Source organism: Schistocerca americana, chromosome 3 (genome assembly GCF_021461395.2).
Source record: "Schistocerca americana isolate TAMUIC-IGC-003095 chromosome 3, iqSchAmer2.1, whole genome shotgun sequence".
Taxonomy (NCBI): Eukaryota; Metazoa; Arthropoda; class Insecta; order Orthoptera; family Acrididae; genus Schistocerca; species Schistocerca americana.
This window is the reverse complement of record NC_060121.1, coordinates 154,283,296-154,306,068: the sequence shown is the minus strand read 5'-3', so window position 1 is coordinate 154,306,068 and position 22,773 is coordinate 154,283,296. Positions and strand designations below refer to the sequence as shown.

The following is a 22,773-nucleotide window of genomic DNA, read 5'->3' as shown; positions in this document are numbered from 1 at the left end:
CAACCAGGAAATCATGGGAAAACAAGGCAGTTTTTCATCCATGAAATACCCTGGAATTCTTTTACAATTAAAGAATTTTTCATTGTTTCAGTTTTCAGTTCATTTTTTTAAATTTATCTAGTAAGAACTGATACTCTAACAAAGAATTTTACTTGGCCTACTACTGCAGAATAATACTGCAGCACTAAACCATAAACATGAGAATAACACCAAAATAAAACTTTTTTTTGCACTGAAAATGCACCATTTACCACCACAATACACAATCCAAACACAAGCGTCTGCCAACAGTAAAATGTGTCAGAGGCATTAAGTGCAAAGACTATGCAGTACTGTGTAACAATAAACTGCTTTCAATAAGCATTACGTCAGAACATTTTACATTTGTAACAGACCATGGGAAAATATTGTGAATGTTGGTTTAAGAACGTTATTTTCAAAGCATATTTCCTTTTATGCTAGATGAATTATGTTTCGTGCGAGAATGTGCAATGAATTTCTTAAATCATAGAGTATTTGACACCCTTTCGAAATCCAACACTTTGTGGGCCAGCCACTCAGAAAAATTTCAGGCCCAGAAAATCACCTGTTTGAGCCATTGTTTAACATTTTCTGGCACCTTTGTGTTTGATATATCGTAAATGATAACACATGCTAAAAAAGACCAAACTTTAAGTTTGGTTATTCATATTTATTTCAGTTCTTTCGTATATTACAAATTACGCAGTAGTGATGGCAAAAAGGTATAATTATCCTTCAAAAAAAGGGCGAGGTGAGTTCGTGAGCAGTTTCACATGTAATGGGCTTTTGTATGGAAAAATCAAAGTACTACACAGAACATGTATTCAGCCAGGCAATGCATGAAGTGTTTGGTGCACAGCAGTGAAATTATTTATGGTCATGCGTGTCAGAAATATTCAGCTGCTGCACTTAAAGCTAGTTTCTTAGGACCATGCTTAACTACACCTTGGTATATTAATTTAAACCATGAACTTTTCCTGTTTTTGAGTCACATTACTTAACAGTGATGTTGCTTGGCTAATGGCATCACATGTCATAAGCTTTGAATATCAGCTTTCCATTTGCTGGCAAGACCACATGACATGGGCTACGATTGGTTGACAAAACCTCACTGCGCAGTGCAGTCTCAATCTCAGTTCATCGGAAGCTACCATGCTGTATTTAGCGAAGTTTGTATTTACACTTTCGTAACAAGGAAATACGCAGTGTACGTATTGCCACACATCAGAGATCTTTCAAAAACATGTTTTTTTGCGGGGTTTTGTTTCCTAAAGTGCAGAGAAGTTCTACACTGGTGTATAAAACCTTTACATTCAAAGCATTTGTAAGTTTTACAGATCCGAGATAAATTATGTTGTCACTAAACATGACAAAAAATGTGCTTTCACCTGAGGTATAGTTTATTTTCACCCCAGAAAAGTGTATTTTGGACTCGGAAATTGTGGAATTCTACCCCCTCCCCCCGCCCTGCGCCCTCCCACGTAATCACCCTTTGTTGGTCTGCCTGCAAAATGGTGATACTATACTTTCTTGCCATTATTACTCTGAGAGAGGTTTTCCTGTCAGTTGTCATATAAATCAATAAATGTGTTTAATTGTTAAAACACACACACACAAGTAATTATTATAGATACTTTAAAAATTTGTATAATTCCCATCATGTCAACATAAATCCCATTTTCAAATGCCCTAGGTTAAAGCAGACTAGCTACTATTAACATCGCTAACCATTATGCCATTTGAGGAATTGTGTCAGTATGCAAGTCAAAGAGAAATTACATGGTTGCTTTGGTGGAGAAATTGTTTGTGTAAGTCTTCATCCTGGCTATTGAGGAAATATTCTGCCTGCCACATAATGGTTCCTTCATCTGAGGAAAGAGGAAGATGGTGGCTGGGTGTCATGTCTTGAGAGTCTTGGGGATGAGACAAAATTTGTTAGCTCTGAGAAGCAAAATGTATGTCTGCATCCTGTGCAGAATAAAGTGGGGTATTTTCGTGGAACAAAAGTAACATGTTGGGAGATTGTCATATGCTCCTCCAACAATTTGCCACCCTTATGAGCACAATCTGTTAGTTCCGCATTATGATAGCCCCCCAAAAAACATTCATTATCACTTTGTCTGATAATATTGAGGTCTTTCTTCGATGGCGAGTTCACATTTCCACTGCTTGCTTTGCTCCTTTGTCTTGGGATCATAATGGTACTTGAAGCACTTGTACGTGGTACTTATGTGGCTAAAGAAGTTGTCCAGATTAGTCTGGAACAGCTGTAACATTTCAGCTGGTACTTCAGTTTGGTGGGGTTTTTGGATGGATGTGAGGTGATGTGGAACCAGGTGGTCAAATACATTTGTCATGTTTGAAATACCATGTAAAATGTTGAAAACTGATCTGTGACTGGTCTTCACTTCCTTCACTGGGATGATCTGACTCTTTGTTCTTTGTCACTGTAATTGCGTGCAACACTAACCATTAAGTTGTGCTTTTGTAAATATCACTGAAAATAAAACTGCAACCAGGCACACATTTTGAGAAATAATTTATTTTGCTGTAACTAGTTTTGAGCCTGAGCCCATCGTGAGATGGCAGTGAGGATTTCTTGTACAAACTTCACAGCATTACATTCTTGAGTAAAGGATTTTGTTTATTAATTACAATATAGTATTGTAAGACTGTAAGGCACAAATGAAAACCTTTCCTCATGATCATAACAACGTGAAATTTGTACAAACAACAGATTTTTCAGGGTGGCATAATGACAGTTTCATCACCACATAGCGGAGATGTTGAGCTGCAAGTAGGCCCAGCAAAACGACTACTAAACACGGAAGCTTTTGGCCAGAAGACCTTCTGAAATGGATAAAACGCGCACGCAGATGCAACTCAAACACACATGATCTTGGCAGTCTGAGATGGTGATTTTGGCGTGTGTGTGAGTGTGAGTGTGTTTCGCCAAAAGCTTACATGTTAAGTAGTCTTCTTGCTGTGCCTGTCTGCGACCTGACATCTCTGCTATGTGGTGAGTAGATCTATCCATTTCACCATATAGCAGAGATGCTGAGTCGCAGATAGGCATAGCAACAGCAGCAGCAGCAGGTGGTGTGGAGGTATTGCTGGTGTACCTCCACTTGAATAGCTGCCACCCGTTCCATATCGAGAAGTCCCTTCCACACAGCCTAGCCTCTCGTGGTTGTCTCATCCTCTGCAACGAGCAGTCCCTTTCGAAATATACCGAGGGTCTTGCTGAGGCCTTTACAGACCGTAATTATCCTCCCAACCTCGTCAAAAACAAATCTCTCATGCCTTATCTTTCCAGTCACCCATTACCTCCCAAAGTCTCACCGTCCGGCCATAGAGGACCATTCCTCTCGTAAGCATCTGAATTACATTCTCTGCCAGGATTTTGACCATCTCTCATCATGCTCTGAAATGAAAACTGTCCTGCCCACTATCCTTCCCACCTCTCCCACAGTTGTATTCTGCTGGCCAACGAACCTACACAGTACACTCGTCCATCCTTACACAATCCCTGCTCCCAACCCCTTACCTCATGGCTCGTATCCCTGTAATAGAACCTGATGCAAGACCTGTCCCATACATCCTCCCACACCCACCTACTCCAGTCATGTCACAAACATCACCTATCCCATTAAAGCAGGGCTGCCTGTGCAACCATTTATATGGCATACAAGTTAAGTTGCAGCCACTTTTGACAAAGACCTTATTGGCCTAAAGCTTATTCTGTGACAGTCTGTTATGCCTATCTGTGACTCAGCATTTCTGCTATATGGTGAGTAGCAACTACCGTTTTCATAATATTGTTACATTCCATCCTAGATTTAATATATCCTTTTCTAATTTGCACAAGAATGCCTCGCTACCATCTGATGATGGGCTCATGCCCAAAACTAGTTATGGTAAAATAAATAGTTTCTCAAAAAATACAGCTAGCTGGAATATTTTCTTCAGTGATATTTACTAAAACAGCTGTGGTGTCCTCATTAATCCTGGGTAAAATAATGGGTACAATAATGCGTTGTTACTGTACAGTTCGACGGTCTCAGTATCAATTGTTGCAGCATCTTTCCCCCTCAGATGCAAAAAATGGGGTTACGATACTCCGCTTTATTAAATGGCTGCCCCTCTTGTGTTTTATGTTACTGTGGTGTGGGAATTTCAGTTTGCAAGAGACCTGCAGACTTGTACCCGCAAACAAAAGGAGAATTAACTATATAACTTTTTTCTCTAATGGTAATTAAAACTTTAACTAATGCCACATATATTATCTTGAAGAACACAAAACATCCAAACTGTAATGTTGCTTAAACAGAACTAAGGAAAGGATTTCATTGGGTGTTCAAAAAAAATTGCATCCGTGCTTACACATCTGTGAAGCATTTCCAAAAAATTGCATAACTGCCGTTTTCAGTAGTGTGGAGACTTGCAACAAGATTGGCATGGAGTATCCATGTCATTATAAATCAGCTTAAGTGAATCTACATATGTCCAGTAGATCTGCATTTAGAAATCTCTCAAACATTGGTGACTAACAAATGTATTTTTCTTTTAAATACCATGCTATGTACCACATTCATTTTTAGTGGTGTCATGTAAATAAGGAATATATGTGAAATTTCATTGTTATTGTGTAGAACACTGTTTCACGCCACAAGAAACTGAACTAAATTGTTAAATGTTGATTTTGTGGTATTATAAAGAAATCCACCTCCACTAATTTTCTAGTTTGCCACACTTTAAAGAAAGTTAACTGAAGTGTGATGATGATCTTGAGGCAAATATTTGCAGTAATTGTTTGAAATTTGCTCTAAATGAACAAGTAACATTGCATTGTTTGTAATAGCATTGCCATGACAAATATATCTTCATTCATTACAGCTTATTGCATCAACTAGGAGAGATTATGAACTGCTCCAGCAAGAGATGAATCGGATCCAGCAGGAGAACGAGAGTGCAAAGGAAGAAGTCAAAGAAGTCCTTCAAGCTCTGGAAGAATTAGCAGTTAATTATGACCAAAAGTCGCAAGAAGTGGAAACAAAAAACAAGGAATATGAAAGCCTTACAGAAGAACTTATGCAGAAACAGGTAAACTTCACCTCCTTTCCCAAATTCCATTGATTGATATAAAAACGTAGTTGGGATTATCGTTCAAGTACTCTAATCTCTCACTGTCAAAAAGGATGGTTAGGGAGTTGCAGATACTCACGCCAACGATTATTTTGTGGAAAAAGTTAAAGTGCTTTGTCAGTATTAAATTTGGGTATCTTTTTGGATTGCAAACAATCATTCATTATTTATTATTATTATTATTATTATTATTATTATTATTATTACAATGCAGTGCTTCCTACATTGAGGAGTCTGGCATGTTGACATGATCTTATAACTTCGCAAATTGAGATGCATTTGATAAACAATCTATATGGCTAATATTTTTTTTAGAAATTGAAATTCGTTTTTATTACTACAATCTATATTTACTGTATTTATCCGAGTGTAAGATAATCCTGAATATAAGACCCCCATTTTTGAAGAGGCTCCTTGAGAAAAATTCATTTTTTAACATACTCTGGCTAATCAAAACTACAAACTTTTATTGATGTTAGGTATGTGCCTAAAACGTTACCATTACACCTATTCTAAACATATGCGATTTATTGCTTGTCTATGTTTTGATAATACAAGGAGAAATAAAATAAACAAAAACAAATTGTTTACATCAATTCCAAATGCAGGTTTGATTTTTGCCGCATGTTAACTGAGTGAAAGCTGTTTATTCTTCGTGTGTGTGTGTGTGTGTGTGTGTGTGTGTGTGTGTTCACAAGTCTGGCATGTATACCAATGTCAAAATACCCAGACTTTTGAACAGGGCTCGACGAGAGGTTTGCGAAGTTACACTACTTATTTCCCAAACTGCTCGTTTCTAAGCCAAAACTATCCTTTTAGAATGGGAAGAGTTACCCCAAAATACAATACCACACGACATAAGTGAATGAAAATAAGTCAAGTAGACTAGTTTTTGTGTAGAATGGTCACTTACTTCAGATAGTGTTTGAATAGTTAAAATGGCAGTATTAAGTCTTCGAACAAGATCCTGAATGTGAACGTGGTCTTTCCACAGCAGTTTACTATCTATCTAAACACATAGAAATTTGAACTGTACAGTTTCACTAATCCTATGCCCATTTTGTGAAGTTAAAATGTTGGGTTTTGTTGAATTGCGTGTTAGAAACTGTAAAAAGTGAGTCTTCTTGTGATTTAGCTTTAGTTTATTTTCTACAAGCCATGACCTTAGGTCATAAACTGCACTATTTGAAACTGACCCAATATTGCACGCAACATACTAGTGTCATCAGCAAATAGTAATATTTTGGAGTTACTCGTAATACTAGAGGGTATATCATTTACATAAATAAGGAACAGTAGTGGTTCCAGCACTGATCCCTGGGGCGCCTCTATTTGACTGTACCCCACTCAGACCCCACATCACAGCCATGCTCAACATTGTGAATAATGACCTTTTGCTGTCTGTTGCTAAAGTAAGAGGTTAACCATTTGTGAGCTACTCCCAGTATTCCGTAATGGTCCAACTTCTGGAGCAATATTTTGTGAACAATACAATCAAACTCCTTAGTTAAATCAAAAAATGTGCCTAGCTTTGGAAACTTTTTGTTTAACCTGTCCAATACCTCACAGAGAAGAGGTAATAGCATTTTCAGTTGTTAAACGAGTTCTAAAGGTGAACTGTACATTTGATGGCAAATTGTGTGATATAAAATGATCAATTATTCTTACAAACACTGATGGCATGGAAATAGGTCTAAAATTGTCTACATTATCCCTCCCTTTTTATAAAGCGGCTTTACTACTGAGTACTTTAATCGTTCGGGAAACTGACCATTCCTAAAGGAGAAATTATAAATATGGCTAAATACAGGGCTAACATGTGCTGCACAGCACTTTAATATTCTGCTATACGCTCCCTCATATACATGGTAGTCCTTAGTCTTCAGTGATTTAGTTTTGACTCTGTCTCCCCCTTGTCTGTATCATAGAGGAGTATTTCAGACAACAATCTCGGAAAGGCATTTGCCAAGAGTGTTATTTGATTCCCTGTAGAAACTAAATTTTTATTTAATTTGCCAGCTAAGCTCAGAAAATGATTGTTAAATACTGCACATATATCTGATTTATCAGTAACAGAAATATTTTTACTACGAACTGACTTTATATTGTCGACCTTGTGCTGCTGACCAGACACTTCCTTCGTAACTAACCATGTGGTTTTAATTTTATCCTGTCAGTTAGCTATTCCATTTGTGTACCACATACTCTTTGTCTTCCTAATAACATTTTTAAGCACCTTGCAGTACTGTTTGTAATGGGCACTGTAGCTTGATTGTGACTGCTAACATTTTGATATAATTCCCTCTTTGTTTAATATGATATCCTTATCTCACTAGTCAGCCACCCAAGCTGCTTTTTACTGCTAAAGTGCGCGTCATTTATGTTGGCGGCCGAGTTTAGGTTCGTTCTGCGCATCTGACGTCACAAAACACAGTCAGCCAATGAACAGAGAACGACATTGCCGGATCTCGACTGCAGTGCATAGCATGGACGAGTGTCTTCATTATTAGAAACATTCAGTCATAAATAAAGTAATAGAACAAAAGCAATGTCTTTCTTTTATAGAAAGTTTGGAAAAAGCGTTCTTTATACCAATTGCTTCATATTCTATTAATTAATTAAACCAAACAAGCAATAAGACTCCTAATTCAGGCGATAGGAAGGAAAGGTGTTTGTATCAATCTCACGAACCGCTTTTTCGCACTAAAGAAGAGCGGTAATTGTTTATTTCCTATTGTACTTCGACGAAGCGTTAGTAATTCATAGTCATACCAAAAGTGTTTGTCAGTATTTTGCGTAACGTGTTAGACTCCTCACTGTGTTCTGTAGGCAGGCGATCTGCATTAGCGTAATGGTTAAGGTGTTGGACTTCTACGTGAAAGGTTATGAGTTCAAACCTTATGCGGTGGTTAATATTTTCATTATTTAAAAGCAATATCGAAGTGCCTTACTTCACGAATTATATTGGTTTGAATGCAATTTTTTGAAATTTCTAGTGCTTTGTCTCTTCATTAACCCTTTCGCTGCTGCAGACACGTGCTCCCCGCATTCCGCGCTGTGCGCGATTTTGTCATCACTGCACTGATCGCCTGTGCAGACACATGGTGTTCCCACTGCTTTGACACACTTATCATTCAATTTCACAAAAACTATTTGGCCCAAAAATTTGATTTTTACACGTCTCCTTGACTGATACCTTCCCCCCATAAATGACTTAATTTTGTTTCGATGTTCAACGCAGTTATTATGCAGCATTAACTGTAGTAAACCATTGCACGAAGTTTTGAAGAGTTTGCAGAGGTAGAAGTCCATAGTGTATACTTCCCGTATGGTCGATTTTAGTTGCCACAATGTTGAGAGTGAAATGTGGACAAATCTTGATCCTATTCAAACGAAAACACTATTTGCTAAACATTACCCTTCTGAACTCTTCAAAATAAATTTGTACAAAAGCTCTATGGCCAAAACTACATCTGTAAATGTAAGGCGTCTCATGTATTAATCTGTTAAACATTGTAAAAACAATTACCTCAGCAGTAGTAGTCTCGTCTGTAAGTATAAGAAGAAACTTGTGTTTTTCGAATGACGAATTTGGGAAAAAAACCTCATCTTATAATCGGGTAAATAGATTATTTGTGTTCTAGACCAAGGGTGTGCAAACTGTGGACCACATGCGGACCTGCTATTGGTCTGACAGTGGCCCGCCCCTTATCATTCATTCTTGTAATTTTTTTTGTTTTTTACTCATCTTTCATTCTCTCTCAAAATGGAGACTGCAGGCTCTTATAGAACTTTGTTCCTTTGAGCCCAATCCAGCTGGCATTGGGGCAGAGGATCCCAGTTCGGAATAACAACTTACCTCTGGGCACAGTATTTTTGAGCTAGCGGCCTTTATGAAGTCACAGTAAAGGGCCTTCGGTTGTAGCAATTTAGTACACACCTATTGCTGTTGTTGTGATCTTCAGTCCTGAGACTGGTTTGATGCTACTCTATCCTGTGCAAGCTTCATCATCTCCCAGTACGTACTGCAGCCTACATCCTTCTGAATCTGCTTAGTGTATTCATCTCTTGGTCTCCCTCAATGATTTTTACCCTCCACACTGCCCTCCAATACTAAATTGGTGATCCCTTGATGCCTCAGAACATGTCCTACCAACCAATCCCTTCTTCTAGTCAAGTTGTGCCACAGACTCCTCGTCTCCCCAATTCTATTCAATACCTCCTCATTAGTTATGTGATCTGCCCATCTAATCTTCAGCATTCTTCTGTCGCACCACATTTTGAAAGCTTCTATTCTCTTCTTGTCCAAACTATTTATCGTCCATGTTTCACTTCCATACATGGCTACACTCCATACAAATACTTTCAGAAACGACTTCCTGACATTTAAATCTATACGCGATGTTAACAAATTTTTCTTCTTCAGAAACGCTTTCCTTGCCATTGCCAGTCTACATTTTATATTCTCTCTACTTCGACCGTCATCAGTTATTTGGCTCCCCAAATAGCAAAACTCTTTTACTACTTTAAGCGTCTCATTTCCTAATCTAATTCCCTCAGCATCACCCGACTTAATTCGACTACATTCCATTATCCTCGTTTTGCTTTTGTTGATGTTCATCTTATACCCTCCTTTCAAGACACTGTCCATTTCGTCCAACTGCTGTTCCAAGTCCTTTGCTGTCTCTGGTAGAATTACAATGTCATCGGCGAACCTCAAAGTTTTTATTTCTTCTCAATAGATTTTAATACCTACTCCGAACTTTTCTTTTGTTTCCTTTACTGCTTGCTCAATATACAGATTTAATAATATTGGGGAGAGGCTACAACCCTATCTCACTACCTTCCCAACCAGGACTTATTAAACTGATAGTTCAGTAGTTTTTGCAGCTGTCAACACTTACTTTCTTTGGGATTGGAATTATTATATTGTTCTTGAAGTCTGAGGGCATTTTCCCTGTCACATACATCTTGCTCTCCTGATGGTAGAGTTTTGTTACGGCTGGCTCTCCCAAAGCTGTCAGTAGTCTACTCCCAGGGCCTTGTTTCGACTTAGGTGTTTCAGTGCTCTGTCAAACTCTTTACACAGTATCATATCTCCCATTTCCTCTTCATCTATGTCCTCTTCCATTTTCGTAATATTGCCTTCTAGTACATTGCCCTTACTGGTACAGTGACATTAAAAATGCAATAGCAGCAGAACTATAAGAACTACATTTCTTAAGTTTCATCTTAAACCACGAATGTTTAAATTTCATGCAGTCAGATAGATTGATTGTTAATCACTCGCTTATATTATGGTGTACCTCATATGGACTGTAAATAGCTGTTAGATGAATATTTTAATCTTCATCAAATGGTAAAATTCGTTGTACATTCTGACAAAAGATCACGAACATGCACATATTTCAGGAATAGTTATTCAAAACCATACTTCCGCGCATATACTTTATCCTTAATTATAGTACATAACTGCCTTTGTAGTGTTGTGTATAGCAGAAAAATTCTGTGTTATCTACTACGTACAGCTTTATTTATACACAGAAACAGCAACGTTATGATTAGTATGGTGGCTGTTATTTCTGATTCAAGGTTAGACATATCGTGGATTACCTTTAAAGTTACTTGAAGCAACAGTCAGAACAAGTCATAATCATTTTTGCAGTGATTGGTTATTGTATTGTATTGGAGCAGGGCCACCTTTGTCTGTGTGTGTGTGTGTGTGTGTGTGTGTGTGTGTGTGTGTGTGTGTGTGAGAGAGAGAGAGAGAGAGAGATATATATATATATATGCGTATTTTATCATACTTCTATATAATGGGTAATTTTATCATACTTCATTACACATATACTATGAAATGTACATTGCTCTACATACAGTAACAAAATACCACTTGCTATTTGAAATATTTTTTTTTTTTCAGTCTGCGCTGAACTCAACATCATCAGAACTTCAGCAACTGAAAGATATGTCCTCTCACCAAAGGAAACGCATAACAGAAATGCTCACCAACCTGTTGAAAGATCTAGGAGAAATTGGTGTTGCTATTGGAGGTGATAATGATATGAAGGTTTGTTTTAAAGTTGGTGAATTTAGTATTATATTGTTAAGCACTTCTAGTTCATAATGTAAAAAGTAAAATTCACTTGCGAAAAATTTTAAACCATGAGGAAACAATTCAGCTAATATTTACCTTTAGGTGTGAGATTGTAATTACTGTCTATTGAGACATACAAATATTTTTTTGAAAAAGTATTGTCTTCTGGAACTATTAGGAAAGAGGAATTTGTTAGGGAAGGTTGGAAGTGAGAGGCGGGCCACTTAGACTCAATATTGAGAGGGGTCCCACCAGTACTGAGAACAAGGGGACCTGTAGACAAAGTGGAAGACATCAGAGTAAGAGTCGTCTGAACAGTGCTGCTAAGAAGTACAAGAGAACCAGAAAAGGAGGTTGGGATAAACCACAGAGTGTGAAGTGTACACACAGAGATTAAAAGGAAGAAATGTAACAGTAGATTACTGAGTACCGTATTTACTCGAATTTAAGCCGCACTCGAACCTAAGCCGCACCTGAAAAATGAGACTCGAAATCGAGGAAAAAAAATTTTCCCGAATCTAAGCCACACCTGAAATCTGAGATTCGAAATTCAAGGGGAGAGAAAAGTTTTAGGCCGCACTTCCAAATCGAAACAAACTTGGTCCATTGTAATATTAGATACAATTTAGGTTGAATGCATGACGATACAGCTGTAGTAGTTTGGTTCGAGTCGTAAGCTTAGCAGTTAAGCTTTACCAGGTAGCCGTTGTTATGCGTCAGGCGCTCCATCCGTATTTATACGGGTACCCTTCCTTTTTCACGTGCTTCGTCTGGTTTGAATTGATTGCTTATTTTTCTTTGATCTGACAAGTGCAGTTCTCTTTGTTATAGGTGTTGCTGTCACTCAAAGCTGAAAATGCATTACTGTGCTGTGTCATGCATTGTTTGTCGCATTCTGAAAATAGGGTTTACGGCCTGTCGCCGCTCGCGGCATGGCTTGCTTTTGTGCACGCTACCGCCGCTTACAATTAAAAAAAAACAAAGAGAGGAATCGTCTCATTAGCGAAACAATGGCATGAGACTGCTATTCGTTGCTACTTACACTGCTGGTTTCTTTGATAATGATCAACAAGAATCAAATAATAGACTGCGTATGATAGAAGATGTTCTGAACGAGAATTTAGCGAAAATTTTTTCCGTTTGAAAATCTTTGCAGACGCCTCTTTAGTGCATTACATTGTGCATAGAAATTAGTCATCTTAGATTTAAAAATCTAGTCAATTGCCGTGCTTCATTTTTGACTGTATCACTATTAGGCATAAGAATAATAAGAATATAAACATGACATGGTATGTATATTCTTCCGCGTCTGCTGTTGTCTCACTCTAGTTTCGTAGTTTATTAGGCGGACAGGATTTAAATGAGATAGCAGCAAACACGAAAGAATACATGGCAAAATGTTTATATTCGTATTATTCTTATGGTGAAGAGAATACTGCATGTGATTCACAATTCATAAAAGTTCCTATTAGCAACCATTTCTTCTCAGAAAGCAGAGTAGGCCATATTGACAAATATCCCAAACAGTCTTGCCAGTCGGATTTTCGTAGTACATTGAAATACTGCTACGTTCGAAGAGGAACAATACGGAATTTGTATTTACTTCGTTGGATAATGTATGAAAATGCAGTGGTCGAAACTCGGGGCGGAGAAAAAAAAGCTCGTCTTCCACCTTTTTTTTATTTATTTACTGACGCAGATGTTTTGGTGCCAGTATTTGTCTTTGTGCCTGCGTAGCGCTACATATATTCAACGACAGAAGTTAGTTGTGGCGGCACCTACCAACATTTTTCAGAACTTCCGCTTACTTTGCACTTGAATCTAAGCCGCAGGCGGTTTTTTGGACTACAAAAACCGGAAAAAAAGTGCGGCTTAGATTCGAGTAAATACGGTAAATAAGAAAATCAGCCAAAAGGGATGAGGTATGTTGAAGGAGGCATTCAGGAGGGTGGCAGGATGTGAGGTTGTTTGGAAGTTCCAGTCCCAAGAGTTCAAGAAAACTACTTAAGTGCTCAAGAGTTAATGGAAATTACTTAGGTGGGAGGAACTAAACAATCTACTTGGTGCAGCAAGCACTTGGGTCACTTGACTTGTGCTGCAGAGCATGCTGAGGAACTAGGTACTGGGTGTCCCAAAGGAAGACAGTTATTCTCTCAGCCAGTTTAGTGGTATTTATCCATGTATAAAAGGCAGTGCAGTTAACACACATTCAGTGGTTAGTGTGTTTATCAGTAGTACGAGGAAATTCACCTTGTGAAGATAAGTATTGGTCAGTCATTCTGTCTCTCTGAAACTACCGTTTCCTAATGATGCATACATAACTGGCAGATATTCTTCCAGTACTAAGATGATAAATAATATGGGTTCGAGCATTATTCATGTAAGATTATACGATACATAATTTCGTTACAGAAGTGGATTGGCTGGGTTTTAAAGTTGTTTCTTTATACCAGCTGTTGAAAGGTGAGGTAATATGAAACTGGAGTAGCTAATTTATGTAGCCGGTACATCGAAGCTCAAAAATATTTCACTGGGATATTGTCTCTAAAAAGTAAATAAAAAAAGCAAAGCAAAAAACTTGGGTGGTGCTGATCTTTGGGTGCTACAAGACTTCTCCATATTCTAACATAATTATTCTTGAACTGCTGCAGTTAGAAGTGATTAAAAGTAGCAGTTTGCTGTTTGGAGTATTCTTCTCCATTTTCTTATGTTATTTGATTCCTGTATGACTTGAGATAGTGAAAGTATATTTGCTTTCACCATCTGTCTTCCACATCCATGCTACTTTTTTTTGTAGAATCTGCCTGTATTAAGACATCTTAATTAATGTAACGTATGCACCTACATTGACTTGTTTGTTCTGCAAAGAGTATTAAAGTAGCACACCGATGTTGCTTATACACTGCTGGCAATGAAAATTGCAATGCCATGAAGGCTACGTGCAACAAGTGTCAGCTGGGCATGATGTGTACTGAATGCTTGGATATGCAAATGATTAACATTTCAGCACATCTCACAAAGTACATAAGAGTGACAGCATCATTATTCTATATATAAGCAAAGGTTAAGTAGTGAGTTTCTCAATCAAAATTAAAATTTTAATCTTGCGGGATACACTCACCAAGTGGCGGAAGGAGAACACCCCTATGAAGAGGTATTGAAATTTGCAAGCTTTTGGAGCCAGTGGCTCCTTCTTATGGCAGAAGGAAGAGGGCTGAAGAAAAAGGACTTGGTGAAGTTAAGAAATCGGAAAAGTCACGCAGAACTGGACGGTAAGTCTCCCTCAATTTGGGGTTCTTGATGACTTTTCCAAACACTCCCCAAGCATAAACCTTGCCAAGTCTTTTCCCTTCAGCCCTCTTTCTTCTGCCAGGAGGAGGAGCCATCAGCTCCAAAAGCTTGCAAATTTCAATATGTTTTTATATGTGTGTTCTCCTGTCACTCGTTGATGAGTAGATTTTTTTGTCTATCCAATTACATTTTACATTTTCAAAAATTGATCATTTTTGTTGCTGTTGTAGGTTGGTTGTTAGATGTTGTGATAAGCATTACGTAGGAAGGAGAGGAGGCTACAAGCATATGATCAGAATTAGACAGCAGCAGGATTGTGGCCTATCAAGGTGGCGAACTATGATTCTGCGACATTGCTGCTTCCGTTGACAGGGATCCCACTAGTGTTGGGCAGATACGGAATTGATGGATTCTGGATGACTGTACTCAACACTGTGCAGGATCCCAGTGGCCCCATACAGCTAGGTATATGGATTGCTCACCTGTCGAGGATCTTCAGGCCTTTTTATGTATCTTGTGTCAGGAAATAGGATTGTTTGCAACAATAGTAGTACTCAAGACAGACAGTGCCAGAACATATGGACCATCAAGGCTTTGTCAACAAAGTGATCGTTGGTGTGGCTTCCCTTGAAGAGGCATCATAGGCAAAACATGAAGCCAGTGGTGCAGTGACAGAACTGGGTACAAGAGTTGCACTGTGCCATGTTTTCAGTCCAGATTGTGTGTAGAGCATTATGATGGATGTATTTATACAGCATTATGATGGACGTATTAGTGTGTAGGGGGCTCAGAGGAGAACAAACGTTGCCAGATTGCATCCATCATCGTAGGCATCCAGGACCTGGCATGATGAGAGGTGGCCCCCTGTGTATACAACACTATCATGTCCAATTTGCATAGCTGGTAATTTGGGGTATGGGCATCACACTTATGACATGTTCCGGCCGGTGGTAGTACTTTATCATTGAGGCCTCTGTCACTCGTATCGAAGTTGTTAAATGGCAGATGGGTACATAAACCAGAACTGTAACATACTAACCCAGTTCGTGGACACTTGCCTTTATGAGGCTTCACATTGTCCACAGTAATAGCAGTGTTACACAGAAAGAAACCTATATTACAATAGTGAGCTGGCAGGTATAGATGGAATTTAGTTATGTTAAATTTTATTTCTGAGGTCTGATAATTTAGAGTGTGGTTTGGGATATGCAAAAGTGAGAAAAATTGACCAGAAATACATGTGAGGAAAAAAACAAGAAGCTTGATGTGACAGAGAAAAATAGGAAAAAACTGAAAAGAAGGGTGATGAGAGGTGGTTAGAAATGAATAATAAAATGAGGTAAACAAAACAGATAATTAGTAATAACAATGGGTTTGAAAAGTGTTGGAAATTGAAAATAATAGAGGAATAAAAAGGAAAAAAACCTTGCGAATAGTAACAATGATTTTTCATGTTTTGTATATGTGATTGATTACTGGTTTACTTTCTGGTATTAAGTTGTTGCAATAAAATGGGAATGACGAGTTGGCTGAGCACCTAAATGCACACCACTAGTTTAATAGACAATAATAAAAACACAGTAAATAATCGTTAAACAGGTTCAAAATATTTAAAAAGGAAATGTAGGAGCCTTTCATAAACCATTTTATTAAATGGCGGATCTAGTTGTTCAAAAATGCCTTTGCTTACACGACTGGATTCAGCCCTTGGCCATTAGCCAGTGATAAATGAGTAAAACAGTTGTGGACAACCTCCATCAGTGGTGGTAAATATATTTGACAGAATAAAGAACACTAGTTCTAAAAACTCACCTTTTTCTTGTTATTTTCCCTCCTTTATTGTATTCAACCCTCACTGCTTGCAGGGACTGTAAAGCTTTTGGGTAGATATTCTTTGAGTACTGTTGTCCACTTAGTGCATTTTGTGCATCAATAAAAGGACAAGGTTAAAATTCCCTGCCAGGCACAGAAAGAACATTGATGCCGTTGTAATTTATTTTTTATAGTTTGTAAGAAGTCTTGTTTCTCAAATGCTACAGTTAACAAATGTACAACGTAAGTCAAATGTGGTTGTAAATTTCTTGAATATGTTCCACACAAAGAGCACACCCAACTGTAACAACACTTGAAAACACCGATGAGATACACAATATGGTATTGTGTGAATCACAGTTATAATGTGAGAAATAGCTATCACAATAGGAATATTGAGAGAGAGAGAGTATAGTATACTTTACTTGAAGAATTAATTACAGGAAGGCTTTGGTGGGTGTGGGTGCCACATTTGTGGAATGTAGACTGAAAGCAAATGCAAAAATGAATTTTTCAGCAGTGTTTGGATTGTTACAAATAGCATTCAACAACTCGTGCTGATTTGTTGTTGTGTTTGAGATCTGATTCTATTTCCTCATGCCAGAAGAAATGAAACATAGTCTTAACTTCACCTTCCTTTGTTAATTTTGTCTATTGAAAAGTTTATGGTCAGCACGTCATGGGTTGCAAAAGGCGTGCTTCTTGTTGGTTACACACGAAGACTAAAACAGTACTGGATTAGAAAATAAGAGAAGGATAAAAATTCCTCATTTATACAAACAGTGCACCTGCTTGCAAACCTATGTTGTAATTGGAAAAACAGGTTTTGAGTATGGGATTTTGGTTCATCTACCTCGCTTTTCAGGTGTGATGTGTTCCTGCTTCCACTTATCCTTTCCTCCAAAGAAATTGTTGCTGGAAAGTGTTTCTGAGTTCAATGAAGAGGTTGTGTCAACTGTAGATGTACTTGACAAGTGCATTGATCTAATATTGATCTGCGTTGCAAAGTAAACTTTCAAACTAGTTGTATACAATATGTTAAGCAGCCAACTGCTTCTTAATTTATTATTAAGTTGTACAAATTTAGGCATGTGTCGTGATCAGAGAAACAAGTAAACTAAGGTCACAAAGGTTCAGGTAGTGAAACCTGTTTTTACTTTTATGAGATGGGCCATTGTTTAAAAGTGTAGAATCATCTTTTCTATCAGTGTTTTATTTAATTTCATATTCACTCTGGTATCTGTTTCAAGTGATTAACTGTGTCATAATAAATGTTTTTAGGTGTCTGCAGACAGCAATGGCAAGTTAGAAGAGGAATTTACTGTTGCACGATTGTATATTTCGAAAATGAAATCTGAAGTTAAAAATCTGGTTCAGCGCTGTCAAGGACTAGAAACCTATCAGATGGATTGTAACAAAAAGGTAAGGTATTGCATGATAAAATTACGCTACATCCAAACATCAGATTGGTCTAAGGCTTTTTGCAGGTGACCTGATTTATTCCGTTGAATAGTTTAAACACACAAAATTGCCAGGAAATTTTTGAAATTCAAATTGAAGTTTTTCAGTACTTATGAGCATTATGCAAGAAATGAGGAGAGTATGTGACAGTTGCTTGGTATTTGAGTCAGTATACAATTTTCTCTTAATTAACTTTTTTTTAGCTGTGAAAATTTGTTTTGAGATTGGAACATGTGAATCATCTACCACAATAACAGCGGTTTGGAATGGTAACATTAAACAAAGAAATGAGAGCCAAGCATTCAGTTGTAGTTTTAGCATCAAAAAATGCAGTGGGAACTGACTGGTTATGGGAATTTACTTTAAATTTATTGAGGTTCAGTGAGTGGAATGACAAAAAGAAGTAAATGGAAACTCGTGTAGCACTTGGAAATAGTATTTACTTAACACAAATACAAAAGCTTGACTTGTGAATTGGGTAAAAATATGTGCCAATTGAATTATTACTCTGTTCTTTTATTACAGTCTATTGGTGCATTTGTCTTTACAAAAATGATTTTGTTCATTTCTCAACATCTTGATCCGTTGTAGTGACTAATTAGTGACTTACAGAGGTTGTGCACAGCAATAAGATTGATGGGTTGTTTTGCAATTATAGTGGACACTAACATATTCAGATATGAATGAAACCAGTTATCTTTGTAAAGACATAACAGACTGTAATAAAAATATTAGAACTTTGTTTGTGTGTGTGTGTGTGTGTGTGTGTGTGTGTGTGTGTGTGTGTGTGTGTCTCAGAGAGAGGCATCAGTAACAGACGTTGGAAGATGACTAAATTACAAAATCAAAACAGCCAAGAAAGATGATGACGGCGACGACAATGATACCACAAGGGTTGTGGGATAAAGTGAAACTAAAACTTAACAGAGGTAGAAAGACCTGACCGTATTAAATGTAAGCTCAATAGCAGAGCATGGTTGGTTTGTTGTGTGTACTCATAAGTTGCAACAGTATAGAATATTTGTGGATAAAGTGAAGTGTAAAAGTTTCAAATAGTATGTGTGTTATGGGGTTAATCTGCATTATTTCTATTCCCCACAACAGATAACAGAATACGAGAAAGACCTGGCAGAATGTCGTCTGCTTATTTCTCAACATGAAGCAAGGATGAAGACACTGCAGGAGTCGATGCAGGAAGCTGAAAATAAGAAGCGCACTCTTGAAGAAGAAGTTGATGCATTGAGAGAGGAATGTGCAAAAATGAAAGCAGCTGGTAAGTTGCTAAAAATTGGACATTTTTAGGCCCCTTGAGTTAAGAAAGAATATTTTCCCTGCCATCATATGTACTTATCTGTCTATGTATTGAATTACAGAGCAAATGCATGCAGTATCGAGCAAGGAGAAGGCAGAAGAAAAAGAACAAGCAAACAAAATGAGGGTTGCACTTGAAGCTCAAATGGACCAACTGCGGGATGCTCACCAGAAGCAGGTTGGAACATTGAGAGACGAGATAATGGAAAAGCAGTCACAAATAAATGAACTCAAGGAGTAAGTGAATACATAAGATCATCATATTTGGCTTATGTTAAATTTGCATAAATGTACTGTAACAATTTGCATAAATGTACTGTAACAATTTGCATAAATGTACTGTAACAAAGAGGGGAAGGGGGAGTCACTGTGTTAAAGGTAAAAGTGGTATCAAAGGTTACCATAAATGTTACCACAGTACCACTATTTTTTTACTGCTGTGTGTTATAGAGCGTGCTTTTGTGTTTTCATTGAATGCTAACAAAATTAGTAAATCGTTACAATACTACCAAAGTGCATTTCAAAAAAAATCTGTACCTAATATTATACGATCATCATAATTAATTTTCTTCTTTCCATTTACAGCTTAAACCAGAAGTTCACCTTAGCACACCAGCAGATGCAGCAGGACTACGAGAAACTGAAACAAGAAGAGACTGAAAAGAGCCAAAAGCTGCAGGAACTTATGTACGTATCATTGATTTTCTTTTGATGACTGTATGGGAAATAACACATACAGATCTGTGGGAGTGTGTCACAGATATACTGAAGGAACTTAACTGGCAGATCCTTGAAGAGAGATGTAAACTATCCCGAGAAAGTCTATTGAGAAAGTTTCAAGAACCGGCTTTAAATGATTGCTCCAGGAATATATTCCTTGCATATTGCTCCCATAGGGATCATGAGGATAAGCTTAGAATGATTACTGTATGCACAGAGGCATTCAGTCAATCATCCTTCCCACACTTCATATGTGAATGGAACAGGAAGAAACCCTTATAATTGGTACAGTGAGACATACCGTCTGCCATACACCTCACTAGGGTTTGCAGAGTACAGATGTAGATTAGGTACAGCTGCATCAGTCAAATCAGTAACTGTTGGCTGATGTTGCTTCTGCTTCATTGCGTGGAACATTAAATAATTCTGTTGCATTGTTTTGCTGCTAGTAGTATACCCTTGGATGTTTTCTTCATTCATTTATTGTTAATGCTAAATGACCAGTCAGTAGGAAAAACCCTGTGTTTTAAGAAATATGAATATCTCAACTCTTTATGATCAGCTTGTTTTACAGCATTGTACTGGCTCCCTAAAATCTTTTTCTGTATATGTTTTGATTGGTTCCCCTGGTGTTGGTGAATTGTCCTTAATCATAATCTGTCTATTGTTCTTTCTCTATGAATATTTGTAGTGAAAATTGTGCTCATCTGATTGGATGTAAATGTGTTTCAAAGATGTGTAAAAATGCTTGACAGGTTTTTGGGGCCACTTTTAGCTTGATGAGTTCTTACAAACCAACAGTTTCCTCAGCATTCTAGGCTATCATTGTTACAACACTGTGACTGAGAACATGTTGTCCTTCCAGGAAGCAATTTTCACTCTGTAGCGGAGTGTGCACTGATATGAAACTTCCTGTTAGATTAAAGTGAAAATTTCATTCTGGGAACACCCCCGCGCTGTGGCTATGTCCCCACAATATCCTTTCTTCCAGGAGTGCTAGTCTTGCAAGTTTTGTAGGAGAGCTTCTATGAAGTCTGGAGGGTAGAAGACAAGGTACTGGCAGAAGTAAGGCTGTGAGGACGGGTCATAAGTCGTGCTTGTGTAGCTCAACTGGTAGAGCACTTGGCCACAAAAGGAAAAGGTCCCGCGTTTGAGTTTCAGTCTGGCACACAGTTTTAATGTGCCAGGAAGTTTCATGTTGTTCTTAATCAGCTTGGACACAGTTAATGAATCAGATAACCTGTGTTGAAATCAGTGGGAAGGACAGGGCGGAATAACAGTAATAGTATGAAAAGGATAGGCTCCTACTCACCACATAGAGGAGGCACTGAATTGCAGACACGCACAATGAAAAGACTGCTAAACATTTAAGATTTTGGCCACAAGGCCTTCTTTGGAATTAGCGCGCGTGCACGCACACGCACACAGCCACTGTCTCAGGCTGCTGTGGCCTAAGTGAGAGGAAGGCCGATTTGCTGAAAGCTTAAATGTTTAGTAGTCTTTCTCATTGTGTCTGTGTGTGACTCATTGCCTTCCCTGTGTGGCAAGTAACAATCTGTCCTTTTCATTATCCATGGTTAGGTATTTGAGCAATAGCAGGTAGCATTTAATTATGTGGGAAGCAGTCTCATCATCACAATTATTTGAGAATTAAACTTGTCTTTTTCAGTCTATTAGAACGGTGACTGCAATAGCTTGAAGGTGACAATCCTAATTCTCAGAAGTGTCATAAAACAGTAAACTGTTAAACAACTTCATGTGTAAATTTCATCTGCTTGTCTGTGGTGCCTTGCAGTAATCTGTTGTATAGCTAATCTTCTTAGCAGTTGTTGCAAGTTAAATGATTTTCTCAAATTTACAGTCTTACGAATGAACGGCGAGAGCAGGCTCGAAAAGATCTTAAAGGTCTTGAGGACACTGTAGCGAAGGAACTGCAGACATTGCATAACCTGAGGAAGTTGTTTGTGCAAGATTTGCAGGCTCGCATCAAGAAGGTAAGATTTAGAAGTGTTACCAGATTTTAGATAAATAGATTTTTTGTTGTTTAAAATCAAATATTTCATAGCAAATAATGTTTGTGTGACTGTGGCAATTACCTCTCCCCAATAAATATTGAATAGTAATAGTACTTCAAGCAAACAACCAAACAAAATTTATTTTATGACTTAAGTCATTATTTCACTTTCACCAAAAAGCATGGTTTCTTGACTCAAATTTACTGGATCGTTCACATTTTCTTTATCCTGCTAGAAATAATTTATTCTGATTTACGAGATATGTCCACAAAGTAAGTTCTGTTTGGTTATATAAAACAAACATGTACAGATATAGAAAAGAGATTCATTGTACAAAAATCTACACCTATTAAACTACTTTTCTACAGTGCTTCCGAAATTTTGTAGGCACTTGTCATAGCGTGGCACAAGTTTTTGTATGCCTTCTTCATAGAAGGTTGCCGCCTGTGTATTCAACCATGTGGTAACGTGTTCTTTCAGCTCGTTATCATCGTTGAAGTGCTGAACACAAAGGACAGGTTTTAGGTGTAAGAAGAGATGAAAGTTGCTAGGAGCGAGGTCCGGGCTGTATGGAGGATGATCAAATGTGTCCCAGTGAAATTCCCATAAGAATTGTTTGGTCACATTCACCATGTGCGGTCGGGCATTATCGTGGAAAAAAACACCACCTTTTGACAGTAATCCTCGGCACTTGTTCTGTATTGTGCAACGCAATTTCTTAATGGTCTCGCAGTAACCATGTGCATTGATTGTTTGGCCTTGTGGCAAGAAATCAATCAGCAAAATGTCTTTTCTGTCACAAAATATAGGTGCGCATGACTTTTCGAGGTGTCAAGATTTTCTTAGGCTTAACCCTTGTTGGGGATGAAGTGTGCATCCATTCCATTGATTGACAGTGTT

At 37.9% G+C, this 22,773-nt stretch overlaps 1 protein-coding gene across 1 annotated transcript in view; it reads left to right on the top strand.

The window, feature by feature from the left end:
- The window catches only part of LOC124605257 (kinesin heavy chain), a 73,909-nt gene that overhangs the window by 36,151 nt on the left and 14,985 nt on the right, over positions 1 to 22,773 (top strand). The window contains exons 9-15 of the mRNA XM_047136817.1: positions 4,918 to 5,124; positions 11,090 to 11,236; positions 17,648 to 17,788; positions 18,932 to 19,100; positions 19,201 to 19,375; positions 19,724 to 19,825; positions 21,720 to 21,852. Coding sequence (XP_046992773.1) covers positions 4,918 to 5,124; positions 11,090 to 11,236; positions 17,648 to 17,788; positions 18,932 to 19,100; positions 19,201 to 19,375; positions 19,724 to 19,825; positions 21,720 to 21,852 — 1,074 coding nt within the window. The remainder of the gene's footprint in view (positions 1 to 4,917; positions 5,125 to 11,089; positions 11,237 to 17,647; positions 17,789 to 18,931; positions 19,101 to 19,200; positions 19,376 to 19,723; positions 19,826 to 21,719; positions 21,853 to 22,773) is intronic.